The sequence below is a fragment of the Nicrophorus vespilloides genome, unplaced genomic scaffold, assembly GCF_001412225.1.
Source record: "Nicrophorus vespilloides isolate i.1.1-1 unplaced genomic scaffold, Nicve_v1.0, whole genome shotgun sequence".
NCBI classification, from domain to species: domain Eukaryota; kingdom Metazoa; phylum Arthropoda; class Insecta; order Coleoptera; family Silphidae; genus Nicrophorus; species Nicrophorus vespilloides.
The window spans coordinates 1,194-23,086 of record NW_017097283.1 but is presented as its reverse complement, the minus strand read 5'-3'; the positions used below and the strand labels follow the sequence as shown (position 1 = coordinate 23,086).

Below are 21,893 nucleotides of genomic sequence, written 5' to 3'. Positions count from 1 at the left end.
ATTTATCCGTTTGGCTGTAATTCGCGTTCAAAGTTTAAAAAATGCTAGTGTTTTCACATTTCATTGATTTACTCGAAAACTATAATAGATAGAATGAATCCTATATGTGCATATGAAAGCTGAATGTTTGGGGAATCCAGAAAGTATAGATACATTCCTGTGCTCTTATCCATATTGCTGTAATACGCGTTCCTTTTATGAAATGGAGGGGTGTGGGGAAGCGCCAAATGATTACATACTTTTAAGGGAGGCGTAGTAACATCAAGTTTGGAAACCACTGATATAATGTGTTAAGTTTTTCGTCTAACAATTAATGAAGTAGAAAAGTTCTTAAAAAGCATTACAAAACACCCCCAAAGGAATAATCTATCTTTCGTTTAATTCATTGTGATCGATTTGAGGTGAAATAGAATAATGTATAATTTATAAGAAACGTAACATTTATTAAAATAACACATAAATATAATAAAATAATTAACTGATTGTATAAGCTAAAGGAAACGAATAAACATTCTTAAAAAACGTAAACTGAGAACAAATACTGTGTTTGAATAAAACAAAAATTAAGGCTTACATTCTAATGCGACTTCTTTGAAAATTGCAGTCTCCTTATTTCTATGCAAATCGTCTACCAAATGCAGGATCAGCTCGGGTTTGCTGTAAACTGTAACTTTGCATATATCGCATGTTATCTCCGATACTGGTTGATCACTGTAACAGTAAACAAAGAATGCATTATTCAGTTGAAAAGATCTGCGTTAAATGGGGAATCATACTTTTGAGCAGCATATCGCAGATCCTCAACGTGGCGTCTCATTTTAGATAAATCCTGTTTAGAAGTAATTAAAGTCATGATGGTGTGCAACTGCCATATGTCGTTCTTCATCAGAACATTGCCTGGTGATAGCAAATCTCCTTTGAACAGGAACTTTGTCCATGACTTTGTATGCTTAATGTATTTTCTCTCTTGACCTTTACGCACTCTACCCAATAATCTAAAAAAAAGTATTTGTAAGGGATAGAAAATTAATGCAAATATTAACGAATTACAAGTTAATCCTCTCTTTGACCTCGCGTTGGCAGTCCTCGAGTAAAATATCAACAGGATTTTTGTGAAAAATGGATTCCATGGCTTTCATTGAAGTGTTCATCCAGAAGCGCAACTCGTTAATCTGTAAAATAATCCACGATTGTAACAAGAATTCTCGTTATGGTCAGATTTGATCTCACCAGTGTCAAATCGAATTCATCAATAACCGTATCCAAAGTGATGGACAAATCGTGTGTCGCAAATAAAGATTTGCCTTCGCTTTCTCCCAAACCGCAGAGTATAGAAGCAAAAGAAGTACCATCTTTCGTTGGTTTCATGACCATCCTCGGACAGAAGAGCAAAGCGAGAATCGCCGGCAAACCAGGAATGTTCGGCATTAAAGTAGTGTGTCTCAAAGTTAAATTCGAATTTGACGAATTCTGAGATACACATCCCGCAACTAATAACCTAATTCGCAACAAAATATCACTAAACTTGTGCAAAAAACATCACAAAATGTACAATTACTTACCTTTCTTTAGGATCTTGAGGAGAACTATCTAACAGAACTGCATTCACAGATTGTCCGTCAACGTTCACAGTCTTAACTTCATCTGCGACGCAATGAATCTTCATTTCCAATGGGGAATATGGACCTTTCAAGTGTATAGTTCGACTGCATTGGCTGGCAGTAGGTGGTTCTACTTTGAACGGAACTGAGAAGAACCTGTGCTCATTCAAATCGTTCGTCGTTGACTCCTCGAATCTGATCCTGTTCCCTTGCAATTGAGCGTATGCTCTGTCTTCTTTGTTTAACTTGAATCAGAAGATAATAAATGTGAATACCAAGAAAATACCTTTAACACTCGTTTTACTCGAGACAGAAAACTTTCTTCAGCGTGAAGACCGTATCCCTTTTGAATCAGTAAATCGTTAATGCATTGTCCATCCTTGTATAGTTTAACGGAAACGACTTCGTCCACAACCGAGTAAATCTAAAGAAAATAAGATTAAATGTTGACTTGGTTATTTTGTATTGAAGTACTTTTGCTTGTAATATATCGTCTGCAATCATTTCCTTGAAAGTGTTCAGAGCCAGAGAAGACCATAATCCTCTAGGGCAAAGTACAAGAGATGGTTGGATTTCGGAGAGGACGCATTCCAAAGCCTGTGCTGGAAGATCGTTTGTATACTTGTCAGGTAATTGTCGTAACTCTTTAATATTTATGTTGCTCGTATTGCCAAAATCGATGAACAATATCTGAAAAATATGAAAGTCAGACTTTTAATAATTAACAATATGTAGACGCACCTTAGCAAAATAATCATTCTTTTGGTACGGCTTAATATCCAGAATTTTACAGCGATAGTAACGCTTGTCTTCTTCGAAAACTGCCGCATAAATTCCACCAACAATGGCATTATTAGAAAGTTCTGACAAGTTTTGGGAATTCAACAAATCGTCCAATTTGCTAATATTCTCGTCTATTTCACTCGATGCAGGGTGAGCGTAGAAATGAGCCGCATCGATGACCTGGATCAAACCTAATCAAAATAAGTTCTTAAATTATTTAATACTTACATATATAACTTTGATATCCATACTAGTTGTATACAGATTGGGTAAAATGGAAGTTGTTTTCTTTTCAAAATTTTTAATATAATTAATACCGTAGTCCGTGGTATCCGCTATACCCAATTCCTTAGCTTTCAGCCAGGCCTCAGTCGTGCTAAAAAAAAATAATAATCGAATTACCGAATAAATCTATAACTTACTGCAGTGTTAATTTACTTCATAACCTGTATAGAATGCATCAGCTTCAATTGCCTTAATCTCACCGCTTTATAAACGTCAACGGATATAAATCCTGGCATTGTAATAAAGAATTGCTGGCCATCCACGGTCACGGATCGTGGATACTGCTGATTCAAAAACGACACAAATATTTTCCTGAAACAAATATATTAATATAAATCAAATTTTGTAAGTTCATGAACTCACGAGGAAGCCGTAAAAATAATTTTTATGTTTCTCGAGCAATCCTTCAGCAATTCTCTTATCCTTTCAGTATACAGCGGTCCCGGTTGATCGGCTTCCATATTATTAAAGTAAACGGTGTTCATGGGATTCAATCCGTCCAGAGATTTAACCGCTTCCCTTTCATCTATTTGCCCCATTTCGCTTGAACGTGTGAAATAATTTGGGTAAAAAGCTCCGCTAATCACCAACTAAAAATTTATAAAATAAAATATTTTCCAGTAACGATTTAAATGTATTGTATACCTTTAGCATTAACATAAGATCCACTTGCGAATGGATCACAGCCGTTGGACCAGCCGGAGGTCTTAATCCCATGTTATCCAACCTTTTAGTGATTTCATCTATCATCAATTTCCACTCTCTTAGAGCTTTCAGCGAGACGAAGTGCTGTCTGCACCACTGAACTTCAGATGATTTATGTAAGAAAGCTCCCATTCTTCTTTTCCTTTTCCAAACCTATACGAAATCAACTTTAAATCGTGCTTTAATTTAAGATTAAATCGATATACCTTGTAAAGATTCAGAAGTGCAATTAAATCACTGCACGAACCGTCGGCCCACAGTAAATGGTTTGAATACGATTTCAAACGTTCTTGGAAAGGCGTTGCAAATATAGTTGGTACAGTACAACCGGCAGCTAAAAAATATGTATGACTTATATATGTTACGAATCTTTAACTTTTCCTTACCGATTATTATGCAATCTTCGTAACAACAGTAAATCAAGCCCAAACAAATCATTTTCGATAATTTGATATCGATGGGTAGATTACGCATAATCGTGCCCAAGAATGTTAGATCTCCGTCGTCCTTAACGAATTCCCCGCGACATTTCATGAGGAGAGCTCCTGTTTCTTTCAGATTCAGCACGGTGCATTGTATGTTCTGTAAATCCGGTGGATCTATAGCTAAACCCAATATGGATTTAGGAGTTTCGTTGATATTCAAAGTTTTAGCGCATAGCACCACCTTGTCCAGAGGAGCCCGAAGCATCTCAGGGTAAATGTCCGTCGACATGTATTGCTAAAACTCAATTATTACCAATATTCTAAAAATAATAAGAGAAAACTCACCTCGAAGAACTTCCTTGGGACTAATCTATATACTCGGCCATCTCGTACACGACCCACACGTCCCGATCGTTGAATGCAGTTCACGTGAGAAGCCCATTCCAATTTCAGCGATTGATAATGAGTTCTTGGATCCACAACCATCGATTTGGTCAAACAGAAATCGATTACTAAATCGAAAACCAACGTTAAATTTAAATAGTTGTATGAAATCATTTGAATACCATAAACAACATCAGGAACTGTGATGGAACTCTCTGCAATGTTGGTGGTCAAAATAATTTTTCTGGTGTTATTATTCGTCTGAGTGAATACTCTAGACTGCTCGCAATTGGTTATCGACGAATGTAACGGCAGGATTAACCATTCAGTTTTCGGCTTATTCTCTGCGTTTTGTCTGTAAACAAATTGGGAGTAATCAACTTAAATATACAATTAGTAAAAACAAAGATATGTACTCGGCTCTTCGCAAGTGCATATAAGCTTCTTCAATCTCTATAATACCAGGGAGGAATACCAAGACATGCCCGATGTCGATGTTGCCTGTGTCGGCATTTTTCTTATCCAATTTGTCAAAAATTACAACCAACTCGACTAGGAGCTCGTACAATATTGGCTTTACGCAAGGCTCGTCGAATGTATATTCCGCCAACTGAAAATCCCAAATTTAAACTGTTTTCTACTTCCTAAACCAGATTGATTGATACTTACTGGCTTTAGCTGCGATAGTTGATCCGCGTAAAACATTGAAGTCTGGTGGACATTCGACTTAGTAATGAATAAAGTTGGAGCTGGAAGCACAGCGTCTAAAGTGTGTGTCTGGAAGTACTGTGCAAATTTAGACGTATCGAATGTAGCTGACATAAGGATGATCTGGAAAATATTATATGTATTTTAACTGTTTTCATAATATCATAGAATATTACTTTAACATTGGGTGAGTTTAAATACATGAATCTGCGAATCACCAAAAGCAGAAAGTCCATGTCTTGAGTTCGCTCATGGACTTCGTCAATGATTATGTGAGTGTAATCAATTAGATTCTGCTTGCACGAGATTTTATTGAGCAGCACTCCGGTTGTTACATATGTCAGAATGGTGTCCGCATTAGTTTCTTTCTCTAAACCGATCTGCAAAATAAAATGTAAATTATATAACAGTAAGAATAATATATAACGTTTATACCTGATAACCACAGACTGTTCCCAATTTCCATCCACGCTCGTGGCATACTCGCGCAGCAACGCTGACTGCTGCTATCCTTCTGGGTTGCGTTACGACAATGTTGCAGTGAGTGTTGTTTTCGCGACAATTATCCAGTATCATCTGAGGTACTTGTGTTGTCTTTCCACAGCCGGTAGGTCCATGAATGATCATAACCGGCGTTGCAGTAAGCATATTTAAAATCTAAAACAAACGCAGCAATTATTAAATGAATTCATTAATTATTAGATGGATCTCACATCAGTCTTATATTGTTCAATTGCCATCTTCTCTCTTCTAACATTGATGGAGAAGCAGTAATCTTTATAAACCTTGTTCACGATGTTATCCTTTAGCATTTGCAATTCTTCCAAATCCTGCTCAGGAATCAAGTCTAGCATGCTGTCAATGCAAGACAAACTTTCAGTCTAAAAATTTGATTAAACCAGTGTAGAAATTAAGAATTATTTGAAGCAACTTGTATTACCTTGACTCTGGAAGCGCTATTTGCGTACATGAGAGCTTCGTTCTGTTGATACGCCTTCGCGTAACTGGTCCCAAGTTTTGGTTCTTCGACTTCTTCATCGCCATCATCGTCAGAGCTGGATTCCACTAATTGGACACGACCTCGTACAACGCCGGTCGGCACCCGAATTGGTTTCTTCATCCGCTCAAATAACTTTTTATAATCCATCTTGGGAACTAGAAAATATTAACATTGCGTCGAATTATATTAATCAAAGCAATAGTTGTGTTATCAATGCAACATAATCTCAGTAGAAGCAAACCAATCTAATTGTTTACAGTAATCTAAAGAAAACAATAGCAATGATCCGCTCAAGGTCAAAATAAGCTTTCAATCAACATTACAATTCTCAAGAATACAACAATAAAAGCGATCAATAAACTGGTAAAGTTAGCTTAGGATGCAAAAAAAAAAACAAGCAAAATATATACAACAATGTTAAACTAATTATGAAGTTGATAATCATTTATAACAATCAATATCTTTTGTGGAAATCATTAACTATAATATTATAAACTAATTACCTGCCATGTTGACTAAAATTCAATCCTACAAAGTTTATTTTTCAGATTCACACGCACATGCTGCACCGCAAAACCGATTACAAAGCAGAACAATAGAAATGAAGATAGTGCAGCCAACTCAATAGTGATAAAACGTAAAGTAAACAACCGGAAAAACGATAGTCATAGGATTTTCGCAAATTAGTTTATAATTTTGATAAAATTGTACGAATCATCTAAATATAAAACATGCAATAATCAAACGGAAACGCTTTCAATACTTTAATTTTTTGTATTTACAGTTGGCAGTTATTATGGAAGTTTGAAATAGTTTCGGTTTCGTTGCTTTTAAAAAAAACATATTTATTTACAATTCTGCATTCCTAGATTGATGTTTTTTTATTAACAAACATGAACATGAAGACTCATCAATATACAGATAAATCTATGTTTTTCTCTTTGGCCCTATTTCAATCCCTTTTCAAACACATTTTTGTTGGTTTTTGAGGTTTGAACCAATCTTTCGTTTCGAATGTCTTGTACAGTGGTGGCCAAATTGATTTGATCTAGCCACACGGATATTGAAGTATGGAATATAATTTTCAAAAAATAATAATTTTTCAATAAGTTTTTATTAGTTAACATTATAAGATAATACTTAATATATATAAAAGTTGAACATGTACCATTGTTAATCAAGCAAATTGATATGGTCTTTCCATGAATTGTGATACTTGTATAGGGTTTCCAAGAAAGCAGGAGTAATGTTCAAAGGAAAGGTCGTGATCAATTCGTGGATCTTCGAGCTAAACAAAATAAATCGTTTAATAAATTCACTCAAATTGGCTTGGAAAAAAAAAGTAACTTACTTGACTATTTTGCGATTGATCGTGGGCATATTAATGTATACGTCAATTTCTGCTAAAGCTATTGAAACGTTCCTAGGTTGAAGTCCGTTCAGAATATCGATGGCAGAGCTGCTTACAGAACCAAACTTTCCGTTAGCGATGGCCAAACATATTTTGTAGTTAAGAAATTTCTCTGAAATCAGTGATATTAATACGCGTTTTCTGATTGTCTCCAAAAAAAAAAACATACCAGGATCTCGTTTCAATTTGATCGAATTCTTAATCTTCTTTGCCAGATTGGGCAATTTGTGATAAAGGCAAGCTCTCACTGCTTCACTGTTGCTCTCAATCATAGGATCCGTTTTTAGAAAGTTCATTACATCTTGTTCCGTTAATTCGCCGACCGTTTGACTCGTATACCAATCTCGAAACTCCTTCGTTTTCGGACACATAATAACCTGTTCAATGACAACTACAATTATACTAACTCGAAACAGATTATATGATTATATACTTACATCGTCTGGATGAAAGAAATCTGAAACAGAGAAACATTTAATTGCTTAGGAAACATTGATTTGATGACTATTTACTTTCGATGGTGCCGCATTTGTGCGCCACTTCTGAAGCGTACGTAAATGGCTTTATCATTCCGAACCTCTTCGCAAACGTCATGGAAAGTAGCGAGATGATGAACAACCTCTCGTTCGGTTGTGGAACAGCCATTATCGCCTTGTAATATCTCAAAGTTGTCTGGTAATCGTTCAACTCCTCGAATATGTTCAGGCAATTCCTGCCGCTCATCACCGTCTCCTGCAAAACCTTGACGCACTCGTCAAAAGACAGCCGCCTCTCGAGCAACCTTAACCGGTACAGGATCTTCAGATCTTCACCTGTACAAAAAAAATCATAATTTGAACTTCCAATTAAAAAAAAAAAACATATTTACGCAAATTCTGGTCGACGTTGACGTGCGCATCCAGGAACTTGTTGACTTCTTCCAGGTTCAAACGCAAACTGAACGAAAACAGAACAACTTTGAGCACAGCGTAATTGGATAAGTTTTCAGCGAAAAGCTGTTTGTTCAGATCGTCTATGGGCATGCTGGACAATTTCTTCAAATCCAAATTGGGTATACTGGGATGGCTGCTCTCCGGGAAAAGACCAACTTTCACCAGCAACTTTTTTCTAAAAACTGAGGTAACACTGACATTAATCTTGCATAATTGCAGAAATTAAGATTTACTTAGATAATCGTCGGTGTACTTTGTTTGCTGCGGCATCTGTTCCACTGTCGGCAATTTCAAGCTGTACAAAATATTCTTTTGTAGTTTGTTTAATTTCATCGTAAGCAATTTATTGATCATTCTCCTGAAAACATAATTCAATTATTATGATCTTGAATTTAATTGTAATTAAATAAATAAACATTACCTAGTAAACGTCGGCACGTTTAATTTGTTAATTAAATCGGGAACGCATCGGCAGGCTTTGTTAAGATTCACTTTAATCAATTCGTTAAACACGGATTCGGCGTGCTGCACGTCTCCGAACTTCAATTCACTTTCGAGGAAGACTTTGTATAGTTGAACTGCTAAAATGTTCATAAATTGGAGCTACATTAAATTAGGACAAAGGTTACCTACATTTTTTGTCGTTGCAAATCATCGACATTTGATGCTTCATATACTCGCGCGCTTCCGTATGAAGATTGTTCTTGTAGAAGGCGTGAATCAGGTCACGAGTAATTCCTATTGGCGGATTGGGTGATTTTAAAGCAAGCAACGAAGCTGCCGCATTGTTCAGGTGATCCCTCAGAGAAACTGCAGAACCGGAATCCGGCAAATTATGCAGAGCGGCAAGAATATTACTAACAGACTATTCAAAAAAAAAAATATATTAGCTAAGTGTATATTTCAATAAAAGTGAAAGAAATACAAACACAACATACCATGTAAATTGGAGTTCCGATCTTCGCATTAACAGAAGATACTGTATCTGAGTTACTCGAAGTGTTAGTTGACTACAATTGTATTTTGAGTTAAGACATCAATCACATAACTACAAATACTTACGCTGCTCGATTGTTCAAGTGTTTCTTCTTTCGCCATTTGGTCCATCTAAAGATATAAAACAAATATAAATATAATGAAGACGTTGCTTCGATTGGGTGAATTACCTTTTTCGATGATACTCCGGCAGTTTCCGCTATTTGTTTTATCTTAAAATATATACGAAAAAAAGTTAGTAGAAATAAACGATTTCATCGAGATGAATTGTATTGTTACTTTTCCTGTATCGACGAATGCGATCGGTCTATTCTCTCCGTCAATAATTACATTAGAATCGATACGTTTATTTGGCTCTTGGGCTTTCTCTGCAATAAATTAATTATGTAATATAAGTTTTCCAACATCAATTGACTCCTTGGAATACTTAGATAAATAATGCTACCAAATATCAGTGCACTACTTTTCAATATTCACAGAAAATGACAACGGGGGAAAAAGCACGTTCAATAAACATATTCAATTAATAGAACAACACATAACTTTATATTATTATATTAAATGTTTTCATTTTCATCGAGATTTTCCATATGTTGATCATCTGGAATCTTAGCGTATGTAAAGAAAAAACAACATAAACTTCCGCCAGACAAAACGCGTCAAGTTGCAGCAATTAAAAAAACACTAATTTCGTTTGAACATTACGAACACAATTATAAACATATAATATAAAAAGAAAGAAACACATTTCAATGTTATATGATCTGAATTGTATCTGTTTGTTCGAGAAACTGGGGTTCACGATCATACAATAAATAAAATTTTGTTTCTGAAACTAATTATGCACCAGTTTTCAAATTAAAGGAACTAATTAAACAAATATTTACATGACAAATATAATATTTCAAAATAACAAATCATAATAAAAATAGAAAAAAAAATAAATACAAAATCAGACTAAAATTTGATTTCAATTAGTTTACTTCTAACTTGATGGAGAGTAAATTTAATCTACAATTATTATCATTGGAAATAATAAAATTAAAATATTTTTAAAAGTTTAACATAACAAATCTTCGCGTATTATACATATACATGTTATTAAATTCTAAATAAATGTAATGAAACTTTGTACAAAATGCAATGATTTGGTTTTGAAAAATAAACAACTTTAGTTGCTACAAAGCTAACAATCCCAATACATTAATACATACCTGAAGATATATTTGGAGGCGGGGGAGGTACTGTCTTCTTGAAGATTTTTTTCTAAAGAAGAAAAAAAAAAGAAATGAGGAATATTTTTAGTGCTCAATAATATAATACTACCTGAGGTATTACAATATTCGTCAGCATTTTAAGTTCGTTTACTTGATTAAATTGAACTTCATCTTCTTCATAAGATTCGAAGGGCCTTTAAAAAAGAAATATTAAGATTTTCTTAAAAAGATTACTTAAGTAAATGTTGTTTACATGAAGGCACGACTGGGCAACTTGTCTCCTTTGAACAAATATATGAATAGATTTAGACTCTCCTTAAAATCGAATTTGCAGTCTTGTAGTAATCTGAAATTGAAGAAGATGATGATAAAGATGGCACGTTTATTTTTAACGTAAATATTGTACTTTCTAGCCCATTCCACCCTTAAATTGGTGATCTGTGAAACGCCATCAACCATTTCGTCCTTTTCTTTGTCGGTCTGAGGAAGTGGTAACTTAACGTAAAATGGTTTCGGCACTTTGCAAAACTTGAACGCTCGTTGATGTTGCGAAGAAGTCGCGTTCGAAATGTGCAACATCTCGTTGACTATGCTGTACTCGTTCGTTCCCACTTTGATAAGAACGAAGGTCCTTGTGAATCCGTACAGTTTTTCCTCTTCCAGCAAATGCTCACTGGATTCACGAAACATTCCAGTTACAGTGAACACTACACTACTTAACTGAAAAGAAAAACGTAAGTATCATAAATTATACCATGAATAAAATTGAAAACTTACAGAGTAGAACGTCATGTCCACTGTGAATGAGAATTGGTCGTGCTTTGAACGCGGCAGACGTTTGAGAACGTTGACAATATTGAGTGGTCCTGAGAACATGCACTCGCCTGATCTCGAGTAATCCGAAATACTCTGGATATTTCTGGATACCTTCTTATAATCGAAAACACTTGAAAAATTATTAGTTTTGAAGACTGAACCTACTTTACCAAACCTACTTTAAATTCGATGATGTACTATGGCCCAGTAAATGTATTGCAGTCATTGAGAATAGTGCGCTGTTATGATACACAGATTCCAAGACATTCCTATGTTCCGAATCGTAAAGAGTAATGTAATGCTCTAGAAATTGGTCCACCAAAGCTTGTCCTTTCCTGTTGCAAAGGAAAGTCCGTCGAAGCGATGGCATTCCTTGCGGTGGAAACTTGAAACCATCCTGTAAAAAAAAACGTATAAACATTTTCTTAATTTTCTGCATTTTTCAACGCTTACTAATTTCAATAGTTTTGGACAATGCTCTCTCACTGAAGCAATATAATCATACTCTGATATATTTTCGCAGATTGGATTCTCGTCCAGCCACAATTCTTGAATGGAAAATTTCCTGAGAATCATCAGTTCATGAAATGATTTAATCTAAAATTTAAACAAGTGATAATTGTTTTTTTTTTCTAATTAAGCAACTCACGTTATTCCTTCTTAAATCTAAGGAAACTATCTTTTTCGGCACCGTCGTAGCTAGAGCTTCTAGCGGTTTCAATAGTTCAATTTCATTCTTAGATAAACGTAGGTTTTCAAATGGAAGACCTTTGCTCAAATGAAGCACAAAGTACATTAGTTTTGGTTGAGAAAGTGTACAAAATTCTATCAAATCTGAAATTACATGATTCAATCAATATTTTTGTTTTAAAGTACCAAATGACAACTTACGAGGATCCTGAGAAAACGAGTCAAGATTCAATGTCTTTGATGGTAAATGTGTACGCTTGTTCAATATTTTTGTAATAGTTGCTTGAATGTCGATTTTCAAGTCACCGGCATGTGCAAATTTGAGCAAAATGGATATTTTAAACTGAAAGATTCAAATGTGAAATTTGAGTTAGATGACACGTTTAATGATTGAACTTACTGGTTTTATCTCTTTCGGATTAGGATTCGGGACAATCAAATTTAATTTGCAAAGCTCCATAATGGCTGCACCGCAATTCTTAAGCAAAAAACAAACGTTTTCATCTTCGATAGTATAGTGAACTGGGATAAAATCCAATGGATGCACGGTTTTCATTAATGTCTTTAACACAAAATTCCTTTTACAGTTAAGAGCATTTTGGACCTAAAAAGTGTGCGATATTAATATTTAATTAGAAGAAAAAAATAAATAAATAAAAAAACTCACATATATTTTATGCCAATATGTTCCATCGTATATTGACCTGTATTCAGAGTGTACTATACTTGTTTGCACATTGTTCTCATTGATGAGAACAGTTTCTTTAGATTTATCAGTCGGTGCAGACATCTCTTAGTTTATTTAAATGAACATAACACAAAGAATGAAAAACACTTGTTAAATCATAGGTTATATTATGATACAAATATGTGTGTTTTAGGTTCTAGCACATTAATTTTTAGTATTATTATACACAAATGTATATTAAACTATGTAATATGTATTACGAAAACTAATTTTACACTATTCCCAAATTACATATACTCAAGCATAAACCACAGCACACTATAAAATAAAATACAATATAAACACCTAAGTTAGTATTACTTATATAGAATATAGATGGCGGTGAGGCCTATTTGAATTTTATTATATAAAGAAAATGAAATATGCAACCAAGCTCTCACCTTGCATGTGAGAAAGCCTCGTTTATTATTAAATAAATTTGCTAACAATCGTTCGTTTCATCAAAGATTTGTGAGAGAATAATCAATAACAAATATTATTATTATTAAAATAATTTTTTTTTTATAAAATATATTAAAAAATAAATTAAGTTACATTTTAATCATAATTCTATTTATCAATTCGTATCCAGCCTTAATAAGGAATTGGAAATTTTTGTTATTCTTCAAGTTCACTAAACTAGGATCATCTATCAACATATCAAGCGGCGGCAGTAAGTTCTGTGGATCTGAACCTAAGACGAGTGCCAGATCCGCCGTTTTGAACATCAATTTGTGCTGCAGAATCTCCATCGGGCAATCCAAATCAGTTTCGTCCCAGGAATCCCTTAGAATAGCGCCGCACCAAACCTTCAACGCCAGATCGTTCCTCAATTCAGGATCCTCTATATAAGCCAAAAGATCTAAAGCTTTCTTAAACTCCAGCTCCGCGGCATCCCTGTACTCTTGACAAGTGTACAAATTAATCATTTCTTTAGGCGATATCACTCGTGGTCTGATCGTGTCGTAACCGAATTGCTGGAGCACGTAATCGGGCAATTCTTCTTGATAATTAATCAATTCCAGATTTTCGTTGATTGCAATTAAAGTTTCATCATGTTTCCGTCCAGACGCTAGTTTAGCTAATTTAGCCATGCTGAGCATCGTCTTCTGACGAGTCAAAGATTCGTTCTCCACAACGGCTAGATTAACCAGAGTATCAGCAGCATCATCGAACTTCCTGTCAAAAGCATTTTGTATCCAAGACAGCGATGGATGCTGGTTGAGGAACTTCTTCAGCTGCTGCGAATTTCTGTTGGTCAATTCTTTTTTCTTGCACATATCGATCAGCTTGCCCTGCTTATTCTCTTGCAAGTACCAAGAGTACACAAACTCGGAGAAACCGTCCTCTCCGAATCGATCCATATATTCATCCAATCGGCTTTGATTGTCCGTCTTATCGCATATCAACACTAAGCTTTCAAAGTCCAAATACTTTTCAGCCAATAACGCCGCTCCTTCCCACTGATTATCTTGAACTAACAACATATGTTAATTTGAGATTTTTTTTGATCAAACATATTTCTTACCTAACGGATCTATCAATTTCTTCCTATCAGTTTGGTATTGCTTAATTACAATATTTTCTCTGCTTGTCCCTTTCAGACTTTCAATATGACTTTTCCTTCCATCCAAAATGTAATCGATCAAGGACACAAGTTGATCGTATAGTGTGTTCCTCAAGTTGTAATCCGTCGTAACTTTAACGCCGTAATTTAATGTTACATTTTGCTAAATATCAAATAAGTTAAGTTTAATGAAATTTAGATTAATTGTGTTGATTTCAAATACCTGAAGATTTAAAGTATCCATAAGACCTTCAGAGCCGGTAGCACAAGTCCAAGGAAGATAATCCAGATTCTGATTAGAAACGAAATCTTCCGTACTGAAATGATCGGCGTGACTTTGACGGTATTGCGTAACTTCTTTAAAGAAATTCTATAGAAATATAATTAATATTATGCAATCATTACGAATTTAATAATTTCTTACTAGTAGTACGCTGTTGGCTTCGTTTAATAATTTGGCGACTTCTATAGGATTCATGTCGGAGTGAGCGGCTTCGTCGCATATGTTGGTCACCTCTTGAGCAACCTTGTAGATGTTTGTTACTTGGCGATAGAAAACATCTTGACTGGTCAAGCCGCTATCCGAATTGATGGGTATTGTTCTTGCGACATTTTCGATGGCCTTCTTTAGAATTCCTTCGTAAGGAATTGTTTTCATTGCGACAGCCGCTACAATCTTTTCTGAATGTTCTCCTAGGACATAGGCTGTAGCCATAGCGCCATGCCTAATCGTAACTGAAGACATCTTCTTCCACAAACCAGATTCTTTTAAGAATTTTATGAACAGTATATGCGCTTTTTGCTTATCCTCGAGTTGTTGTAACACTTGCATCGCGTATGAACTTCCCAATCCAACTTGATTCTCGCCCAACCATCGCGGATCGTTCGCTGGGATATCATTAAGCAAATCTTGGCTAACTTCGACAATTACCTTATCTAATAGCGAGTCTTGTCCTGATATAGCTCCAGAGAATAGCTTGTTGATTATGTCTTGAGATGCAGACTGCCAACCAAATTGCATTTTTTTTTATTTAAATTATTTTTTATAAAATAAATTAGCAGAACTTACGTGTTGCCCTTTAATGTAGAAAATGAAGGCGGCGGTGAATTGTCCATTGGTATCTTTGTAAGCCGCATACATTTCCTCCGGGTTGAAATTGTAGATGGTCAAGTTTTCCATACCACCATCGCTAAAAGAGGTGTCCACCGGAGTGCTAGGACTCATAACGCTCATACTCATATCGTTGGTATTTTCATTATTGACGATAGCTACTAATCCGTGATTTCTACTAAAGAAGACCGGAGTATTGACGCAAATGGATCCACCTATTAGCAAGAAGTATTAAGAAATTATTTCTATTAAAAAAATTTAAATATGATTACCCAATAGAAAGTCCATAGGTGTGTTGAATTCTAAATTGTCTGGTTCTTCTTGCGGCTTAAATACTGTCACCGACCTGTGGTTGTAAACATACTGGATGCCGGACGAGATTAGGAAGCGATAGCCCAAACTATCAGCAGGATTATCATCCCTGTATAATCCGTTCATTTTCAGAATTTGGAAGTTGCCGAAGTGTGTTGGCGGCTGCGACAATGAACCATCGATGGCGATGAGGGCATAGTGGACTTGAGGAGAGACGTGCAAATTAACGGCCGCTGCTAGCAGCACGATGTATTCTCCTTCGGCCTGCAAATCCAGGACCCAAGTATCTACATCGGTGTTGTCTCCGCCGCAATTCTCCCATAACGAACTGACGAAACTATCTTTAACTTGTCGGGACAAATCAGTTACGTAGACGAGATGTTCGGCGTCTCCAGATCCAACTTGCCATTTTTGCAGCGAGTGTCCTGCAAGGACGTAAATGCAGTTCCGTTCGTTCAAAACACGGACTAATCTCTAAAAAAAAAATGAAAATTATTACAATTACAATATTAAAGAGTTTTAATTTCGAACAAACCGTTTCACTAGATTGTTCTGTATTATTCGGACCGAAGATCAATGAAGACATCTTTTTACTTAATCCACCCAACCAACCGGAAGGCATCTTCAGTACATGACAATTTAACACATAACGCCCAGAGGTGTAGTGCGGTTGGACCAAAACTACAGTGCACGTTGTTGTTGCTAAAATAGATCCCAAACCATCAGCTCCAGTTAAACTATCACATTCCTGCCCTTGCAAATCTACAGTTTGCTCAATCGAGACACTTTCCTGTGCAATAGTTGGCCAAAACCTTATGACACCTAACAAAACAATTATTTTAAAAAAACACTAAAATTTTAATTGTTATTAATTACCTTCTGGTGAAACAGCAATGCAAGCAGGCATATTGTTTCCACTGTTCTGAAATACCGACACCAATTCTGCCCTATGCACCAAATCACTTTGCGGCAACTGCAGTTCGTAGCATTGGTTGGTGAGAGCGCCTCGCCTCGGGGTGCCTTGCAACATTTGGTTCTGTCTGTAATGCCATATGAGCAGACGACGTCCGCACACCAACCAGGCATAGCCACAATCTGCAGAGATCTTAGCGGACACAACTGTGTTACGGTCAGCAAAAGTCAAAGCCTCTGTGACCAATACTGGCAATGGTTGTCCAAATCTCTCGACACAATTCGATTGGGATTTGAGGACAACCTGTACTGATTGCGTGGATCGGCCAGACAAACTGAACCGGCTGAAAAACGTATACGAATTTTTGCTTTCTTATTAGTTCGCGCTTTGATTAGGTTAGATTTTTACCTGGATTTTCGAAACGGTGTGGCTGCAGAACGCTTCGCCGGGGTTTGGCGAGAGCGCGGCGAAAACGGGCTCCGATTACCCAGAACCGAACTGTTGAAACTCCTATCCATTGATATTTATTAATTGCTGCACTTCAACGAAATCACATAAACACAACCAACTGTTTTAAGGTTAAAAATTCAAAAACTTCTCTATGTCTGTAAAAAAAAATTCTCAGCGCCAAACGGTTCAAACTTCTTCGTTTAATAAGGTTTATGTAGATGGCGCTAATTAATTATTGTAATTAGTGATTAACATAGATAGGGACGTAAGTAGGGATTAGAAATAAGACTTAACTCTGAAACTATAATCTAATAATTATGTTAGTTGATTATTTAAGCATTTAAAGTGAGTTGAATGTTGTTTATATAAGAAATTATTGTTTAATGGATTTTTATCCAATTTTTGTGATTACAGTCAACCCTCCGTACCGCGTTATATGGAAACCGCGCTATAAGAAACTCGGAATTAGTACAAATCACATCATTCGTACCGCGTTATATGGAGACTAATAAATACAAAAGACAAGATAAATTATAAATTATTTAAAGATTGATACAAAAAAATGAAACAAGAACTAAACTAAAAGATTGTTTTTCAACAAAAACAATGAAGACTTTTGTAAAATTATGTAATCTTTCAACACTCATCCTCGCTGTCAGATATGAGTCGACTAACTCGTCTTCTTTTAATGGGCAAAATGTCTTCATCACTTAGTTCATCTTCACATTGGTTTTCGATTGTAGCTTGTTTTTCCAACTCCACTAAAACCTCTCTAAAGGGAGCTAAGCAATTTCTTAACTCTCTTTTAAACTTTGCGCTGCGCACCGTTGAACGATCAGTTTGAATGAAATGAAGTTCTAATTCTTTACCCAAATTTAGCCCTTTTTTCACATCTTGTAAATCGAGATTTGGCACAAATTCGTTTTCCTTATTTTCGTTTAACCAATGCATTTGAGGTGGATGCATCAATTAATTCCATCAGTTCTTCCTCATCTAAAGTTTCTTCCCCGAACACTAGTTCTCTTACATCCTGATGGTTTACTGCAAATTCTTCATCGCTTAAACGAGAAGCAAATTTTACTATTTCTGTAACTGGGAGTGAAATTGTAGAATCATCTTGTATTGCTTGAACCATTTGAGGTAATAGAGGTTTTCAACACGAATTAAGCGTTGATGGGATGCTGTTGAACCGCGCTGTAAGAGTACCGCGTTATAGGAGTGTTGACTGTATATGGAACTATGAGCAGTATTTTATAAGAATTATAAAAGTAACTTTAAGTTTGAGCGGAGTTCTGGACAAGAAGATGATAGAGACAAGGGTATAACTTAGATCATTTATATTTAATAAACTAGTAACTAAGTTGGCGAGAGTTTCAAGGCTGAATTTATAAAGGTGCGCATGGAAAATTAATTACAGAAAACTATCTTAATGAAACATTGAATTGAAATTTTGCAAATGAAATATTAGCTGTGTTGGGATGGAAGATAAACATGGAAATAAGCGTAAAGGAGTTCTGTTTTCTCGGGTATCCTCGCTGGAAAATAGATGTGTTTGGACTGATGTTGATATTGGATGTTTATACAGCGCTGCAGATATCCTCGTCGCATAGACGTTAATTGCGGTCCGAATTCAATTAACATTTGCCAGCAACTCTCAACTCTTTTTTTTTCATCAAACTTTAATTAAAGCGCAACCGCTTTCGCATTATACCTTGATGAATTCCGTGAAACTGTAATGAAATCCGCGATTTCAGTTGTTTTTCAACGATTCAATGTTTAATCTTCACACAAAGATCTTTTCAATAAATTTACTAAACGTATTCAAAATTTATAATAAAAGAATTTATTGAATTGAACTTTCAATTATGGAATGTTTGATCATTAACTGTAGTACGTAAAACAGAAAATAGGTTATCGGATTTCAATTAGCGTGCAATGGAAACTGAAGTAAATTATTGAGCTGAGTATAAATTTATGGCATCGAAAACTAAATAGTTTTCAATCAAATTAAATAAGTTAAGTTATATTAGGATTACTTACGCAGTGGAACCTCGCTTAACGAGCAAAATAAATTGTTAGAAAAATGACTCGCAAAATGGAACATTAGCTTATATGGGTGAAAATTGTTTCAGTATACGAGTAAAAATCCGGAAAATTTGGAAATTTTACTGTTACATTTTGATAAAAACTTTCTTTAATTTACAATATGAATACGATTTCAATTATTGCTTTATCTGAATCGATTAATATTATGAAACTAATATAAAATGAACGTCCCTTAGTTAATTACGTAAGTCTTCTATTCAAGCAAGACACTTTTGAACTTGATGTATTTCATGAATTATTGATATGCAATTTAGAACTTGCGACACTCTTCGAGCGCGAAGATGCATGAGATTCCGCGATTCTCGGATTCTCATGTATTTATGGTGATTATCTTGAATTATTGTAATGCAATTCGAGTGTATAATTTAATATTCCTTCGTGCCATTCTCGACTCCACAGCAAATATACGTATTAATTATGATAATTTCTAGTTAGCACATCAAATTCGATTTGGTATTCAATGCTCGGATTTGCTCGGTACAAAACGAGGAAAGCTTTAACGTCACAAATGTTCGCTGCAAATCGATCGTCGCACGTTGTTGTTATTGTCACGTTCGATCCGACACGTGCGATTTAATAGCAGGCTTGATATGTGCTTGAATATGTGCAAATAATGAGAAAGCTCAATCACGATACGCGTCTTTTTCATTGCGAATCCATTTGTTTGCACTTTCGTTGTTCTCGAAAATCATAACTAGTATACTACTTATCGTTATTTCTGTTATTGTTGTATTTGTTAATTATCTATGTTTGTGTTGATTTGATAATAAGACTGGGACTTTAAGGCCGTATTTATTATTAAGCTTAAACTGCGAAGACGTGTAGCTTCGGGCCATCTTTTGCAAAGCTTTTCTATCGAGTTTCTTATACGTCGGTTGTGGTATCTAGTAGATACGCTCTTCCAACGTCCGACGGTCGATCATCTAAGTATTTCATCCACACAAAGCCTATTGTGTTGATGCTTTCAATGAGTATTCTCTTTATTTTTTTATTCTAGTTAATTAACTATATATACGTATTGTATAATTCTTAGGTCTTAGACTTCATCTTGTTTATTATATATGCTACTCAATCTTGAATTATCTTCAATGAATATAAATGGTCTTTAATAAAGCAAGTAGTCCAGCAAGTATAGATACATTCTTGTGCTCTTATCCATATTGCTGTAATACGCGTTCAAAGTTGAAGAATTGAAATTACAACGTTCGAAAAAGCAGTCTCCTCACATTTCATTGATTTACTCGAAAACTATACTAGATAGAATGAATCCAGTATATGCATATGAAAGCTGAATGTTTGGGGAATCCAACAAGTATAGACACATTTCTGGTCTCTTATCCATATTGCTGTAATACGCGTTCAAATTTGAAAAATTGAAATTACAACGTTCGAAAAAGCTGTGTCTTCACATTTCATTGATTTACTCGAAAACTGTAATAGATAGAATGAATCCAATATATGCATATCAAAGCTGAATGTTTGGGGAATCCAGAAAGTATAGATACATTCCTGTGCTCTTATCCATATTGCTATAATACGCGTTCAAAGTTGAAGAATTGAAATTACAACGTTCGAAAAAGCAGTGTCTTCACATTTCATTGATTTACTCGAAAACTATACTAGATAGAATGAATCCAATATATGCATATGAAAGCTGAATGTTTGGGGAATCCAGAAAGTATAGACACATTTCTGTGCTCTTATCCATATGGCTGTAATTCGTGTTCAAAGTTTAAAAAATGCTCGAAAAAGCAGTGTTTTTACATTTCATTGATTTTCTCGAAACCTATAATACATATAAAGAATCCAAAAGATGGATATTAAAGCTGAATGTTTGGGAAATGTAACATGTATTCATATATTACTGTGGATTTATCCGTTTGGCTGTAATTCGCATTCAAAGTTTAAAAAATGCTAGAAAAAGCAGTGTTTTCACATTTCATTGATTATCTCGAAAACTATAATACATATAAAGAATCCAAAAGATGGATATTAAAGCTGAATGTTTGGGAAATGTAACATGTATTCATATATTACTGTGGATTTATCCGTTTGGCTGTAATTCGCGTTCAAAGTTTAAAAAATGCTCGAAAAAGCAGTGTTTTCACATTTCATTGATTATCTCGAAAACTATAAAACATAGAAAGAAACCAAAAGATGGATATTAAAGCTGAATGTTTGGGGAATCCAGCAAGTATAGATACATTCCTGTGCTCTTATCCATATTGATATAATACGCGTTCAAAGTTGAAGAATTGATATTACAACGTTCGAAAAAGCAGTGTCTTCACATTTAATTGATTTACTCGAAAACTATAATAGATAGAATAAACACAGTATATGCATATGAAAGCTGAATGTTTGGGGAATCCAGAAAGTATAGATACATTTTTGTGCTCTTACCCATATTGCTGTAATACGCGTTCAAAGTTGCAAAACTGAAAAAATAACTTTCGAAAAAGCAGTCTCCTCACATTTCATTGATTTACTCGAAAACTATAATAGATAGAATGAATACAATTTATACGTATGAAAGCTGAATGTTTGGGGTATCCAGCAAGTATAGATATATTTCTGTGCTCTTATCCATATTGCTGTAATACGCGTTCAAAGTTAAAAAAATTGAAATTACAACGTTCGAAAAAGCAGTGTCTTCACATTTCATTGATTTACTCGAAAACTATAATAGATACAATGAATCCAATATATGTATATGAAAGCTGAATATTTGAGGAATCCAGCAAGTATTGATAC

General features: G+C 35.0%; 3 protein-coding genes across 5 annotated transcripts; all 3 read right to left on the bottom strand.

Annotated features, from left to right (window-relative positions):
* Positions 1 to 486: 486 nt before the first annotated feature.
* LOC108559649 (probable ATP-dependent RNA helicase spindle-E) lies at positions 487 to 6,462 on the bottom strand. The gene is made up of 23 exons (XM_017917000.1): positions 6,395 to 6,462; positions 5,832 to 6,046; positions 5,605 to 5,772; positions 5,327 to 5,548; positions 5,068 to 5,271; positions 4,853 to 5,014; positions 4,600 to 4,793; positions 4,366 to 4,538; positions 4,145 to 4,311; positions 3,761 to 4,094; positions 3,581 to 3,708; positions 3,315 to 3,527; positions 3,033 to 3,259; positions 2,823 to 2,981; positions 2,613 to 2,760; positions 2,343 to 2,564; positions 2,076 to 2,291; positions 1,906 to 2,025; positions 1,563 to 1,846; positions 1,231 to 1,498; positions 1,051 to 1,172; positions 777 to 995; positions 487 to 711 (listed from the first exon to the last, which is right to left on the bottom strand). Exons 1-23 carry the CDS (start codon positions 6,399 to 6,401, stop codon positions 564 to 566), a joined length of 4,320 nt encoding a protein of 1,439 aa, XP_017772489.1. The 5' UTR covers positions 6,402 to 6,462; the 3' UTR covers positions 487 to 563.
* Positions 6,463 to 7,032: 570 nt separating this feature from the next.
* Positions 7,033 to 12,899, bottom strand: LOC108559648. Of its 3 annotated transcripts, none has more exons than XM_017916996.1 (24): positions 12,621 to 12,899; positions 12,354 to 12,557; positions 12,155 to 12,296; positions 11,913 to 12,097; positions 11,717 to 11,860; positions 11,443 to 11,660; positions 11,225 to 11,393; positions 10,854 to 11,167; positions 10,701 to 10,793; positions 10,557 to 10,641; positions 10,445 to 10,496; positions 9,510 to 9,598; positions 9,401 to 9,442; positions 9,297 to 9,341; positions 9,173 to 9,244; positions 8,868 to 9,099; positions 8,656 to 8,815; positions 8,468 to 8,592; positions 8,171 to 8,416; positions 7,815 to 8,114; positions 7,740 to 7,759; positions 7,472 to 7,679; positions 7,243 to 7,414; positions 7,033 to 7,179 (listed from the first exon to the last, which is right to left on the bottom strand). In XM_017916996.1, exons 1-24 carry the CDS (start codon positions 12,741 to 12,743, stop codon positions 7,065 to 7,067), a joined length of 3,555 nt encoding a protein of 1,184 aa, XP_017772485.1. In that variant the 5' UTR covers positions 12,744 to 12,899; the 3' UTR covers positions 7,033 to 7,064. The 3 variants fall into 3 exon arrangements, with proteins under 3 accessions (XP_017772485.1, XP_017772487.1, XP_017772488.1); XM_017916998.1 differs by having other exon boundaries at positions 8,656 to 8,812; XM_017916999.1 differs by lacking the exon at positions 9,173 to 9,244.
* A 332-nt stretch (positions 12,900 to 13,231) lies between these two features.
* On the bottom strand, positions 13,232 to 17,176 carry LOC108559647 (nuclear pore complex protein Nup133). The gene is made up of 9 exons (XM_017916995.1): positions 16,992 to 17,176; positions 16,547 to 16,926; positions 16,206 to 16,492; positions 15,631 to 16,144; positions 15,317 to 15,573; positions 14,672 to 15,250; positions 14,471 to 14,617; positions 14,209 to 14,410; positions 13,232 to 14,157 (listed from the first exon to the last, which is right to left on the bottom strand). Exons 1-9 carry the CDS (start codon positions 17,099 to 17,101, stop codon positions 13,232 to 13,234), a joined length of 3,402 nt encoding a protein of 1,133 aa, XP_017772484.1. The 5' UTR covers positions 17,102 to 17,176.
* Between the last annotated feature and the right edge of the window lie 4,717 nt (positions 17,177 to 21,893).

Coding starts and splice junctions, on each gene's coding strand:
- LOC108559648 (XM_017916996.1), bottom strand. CDS start 12,743: ATGTCTGCACCGACTGATAAATCTAAAGAAACTGTTCTCATCAATGAG. Junction 10,642..10,700: donor TTGCCCAGTCGTGCCTTCAT/GTAAACAACATT, acceptor TCTTTTTTAAAG/GCCCTTCGAATCTTATGAAG. Junction 8,816..8,867: donor GATTTGCAACGACAAAAAAT/GTAGGTAACCTT, acceptor TGAACATTTTAG/CAGTTCAACTATACAAAGTC.
- LOC108559649 (XM_017917000.1), bottom strand. Junction 4,312..4,365: donor AGTTCCTGATGTTGTTTATG/GTATTCAAATGA, acceptor TTTTCGATTTAG/TAATCGATTTCTGTTTGACC. Junction 2,982..3,032: donor ATTATTTTTACGGCTTCCTC/GTGAGTTCATGA, acceptor TATTTGTTTCAG/GAAAATATTTGTGTCGTTTT.
- LOC108559647 (XM_017916995.1), bottom strand. CDS start 17,101: ATGGATAGGAGTTTCAACAGTTCGGTTCTGGGTAATCGGAGCCCGTTT. Junction 15,574..15,630: donor ACCTATGGACTTTCTATTGG/GTAATCATATTT, acceptor TCTTGCTAATAG/GTGGATCCATTTGCGTCAAT. Junction 14,411..14,470: donor TGGATACTTTAAATCTTCAG/GTATTTGAAATC, acceptor TTTGATATTTAG/CAAAATGTAACATTAAATTA.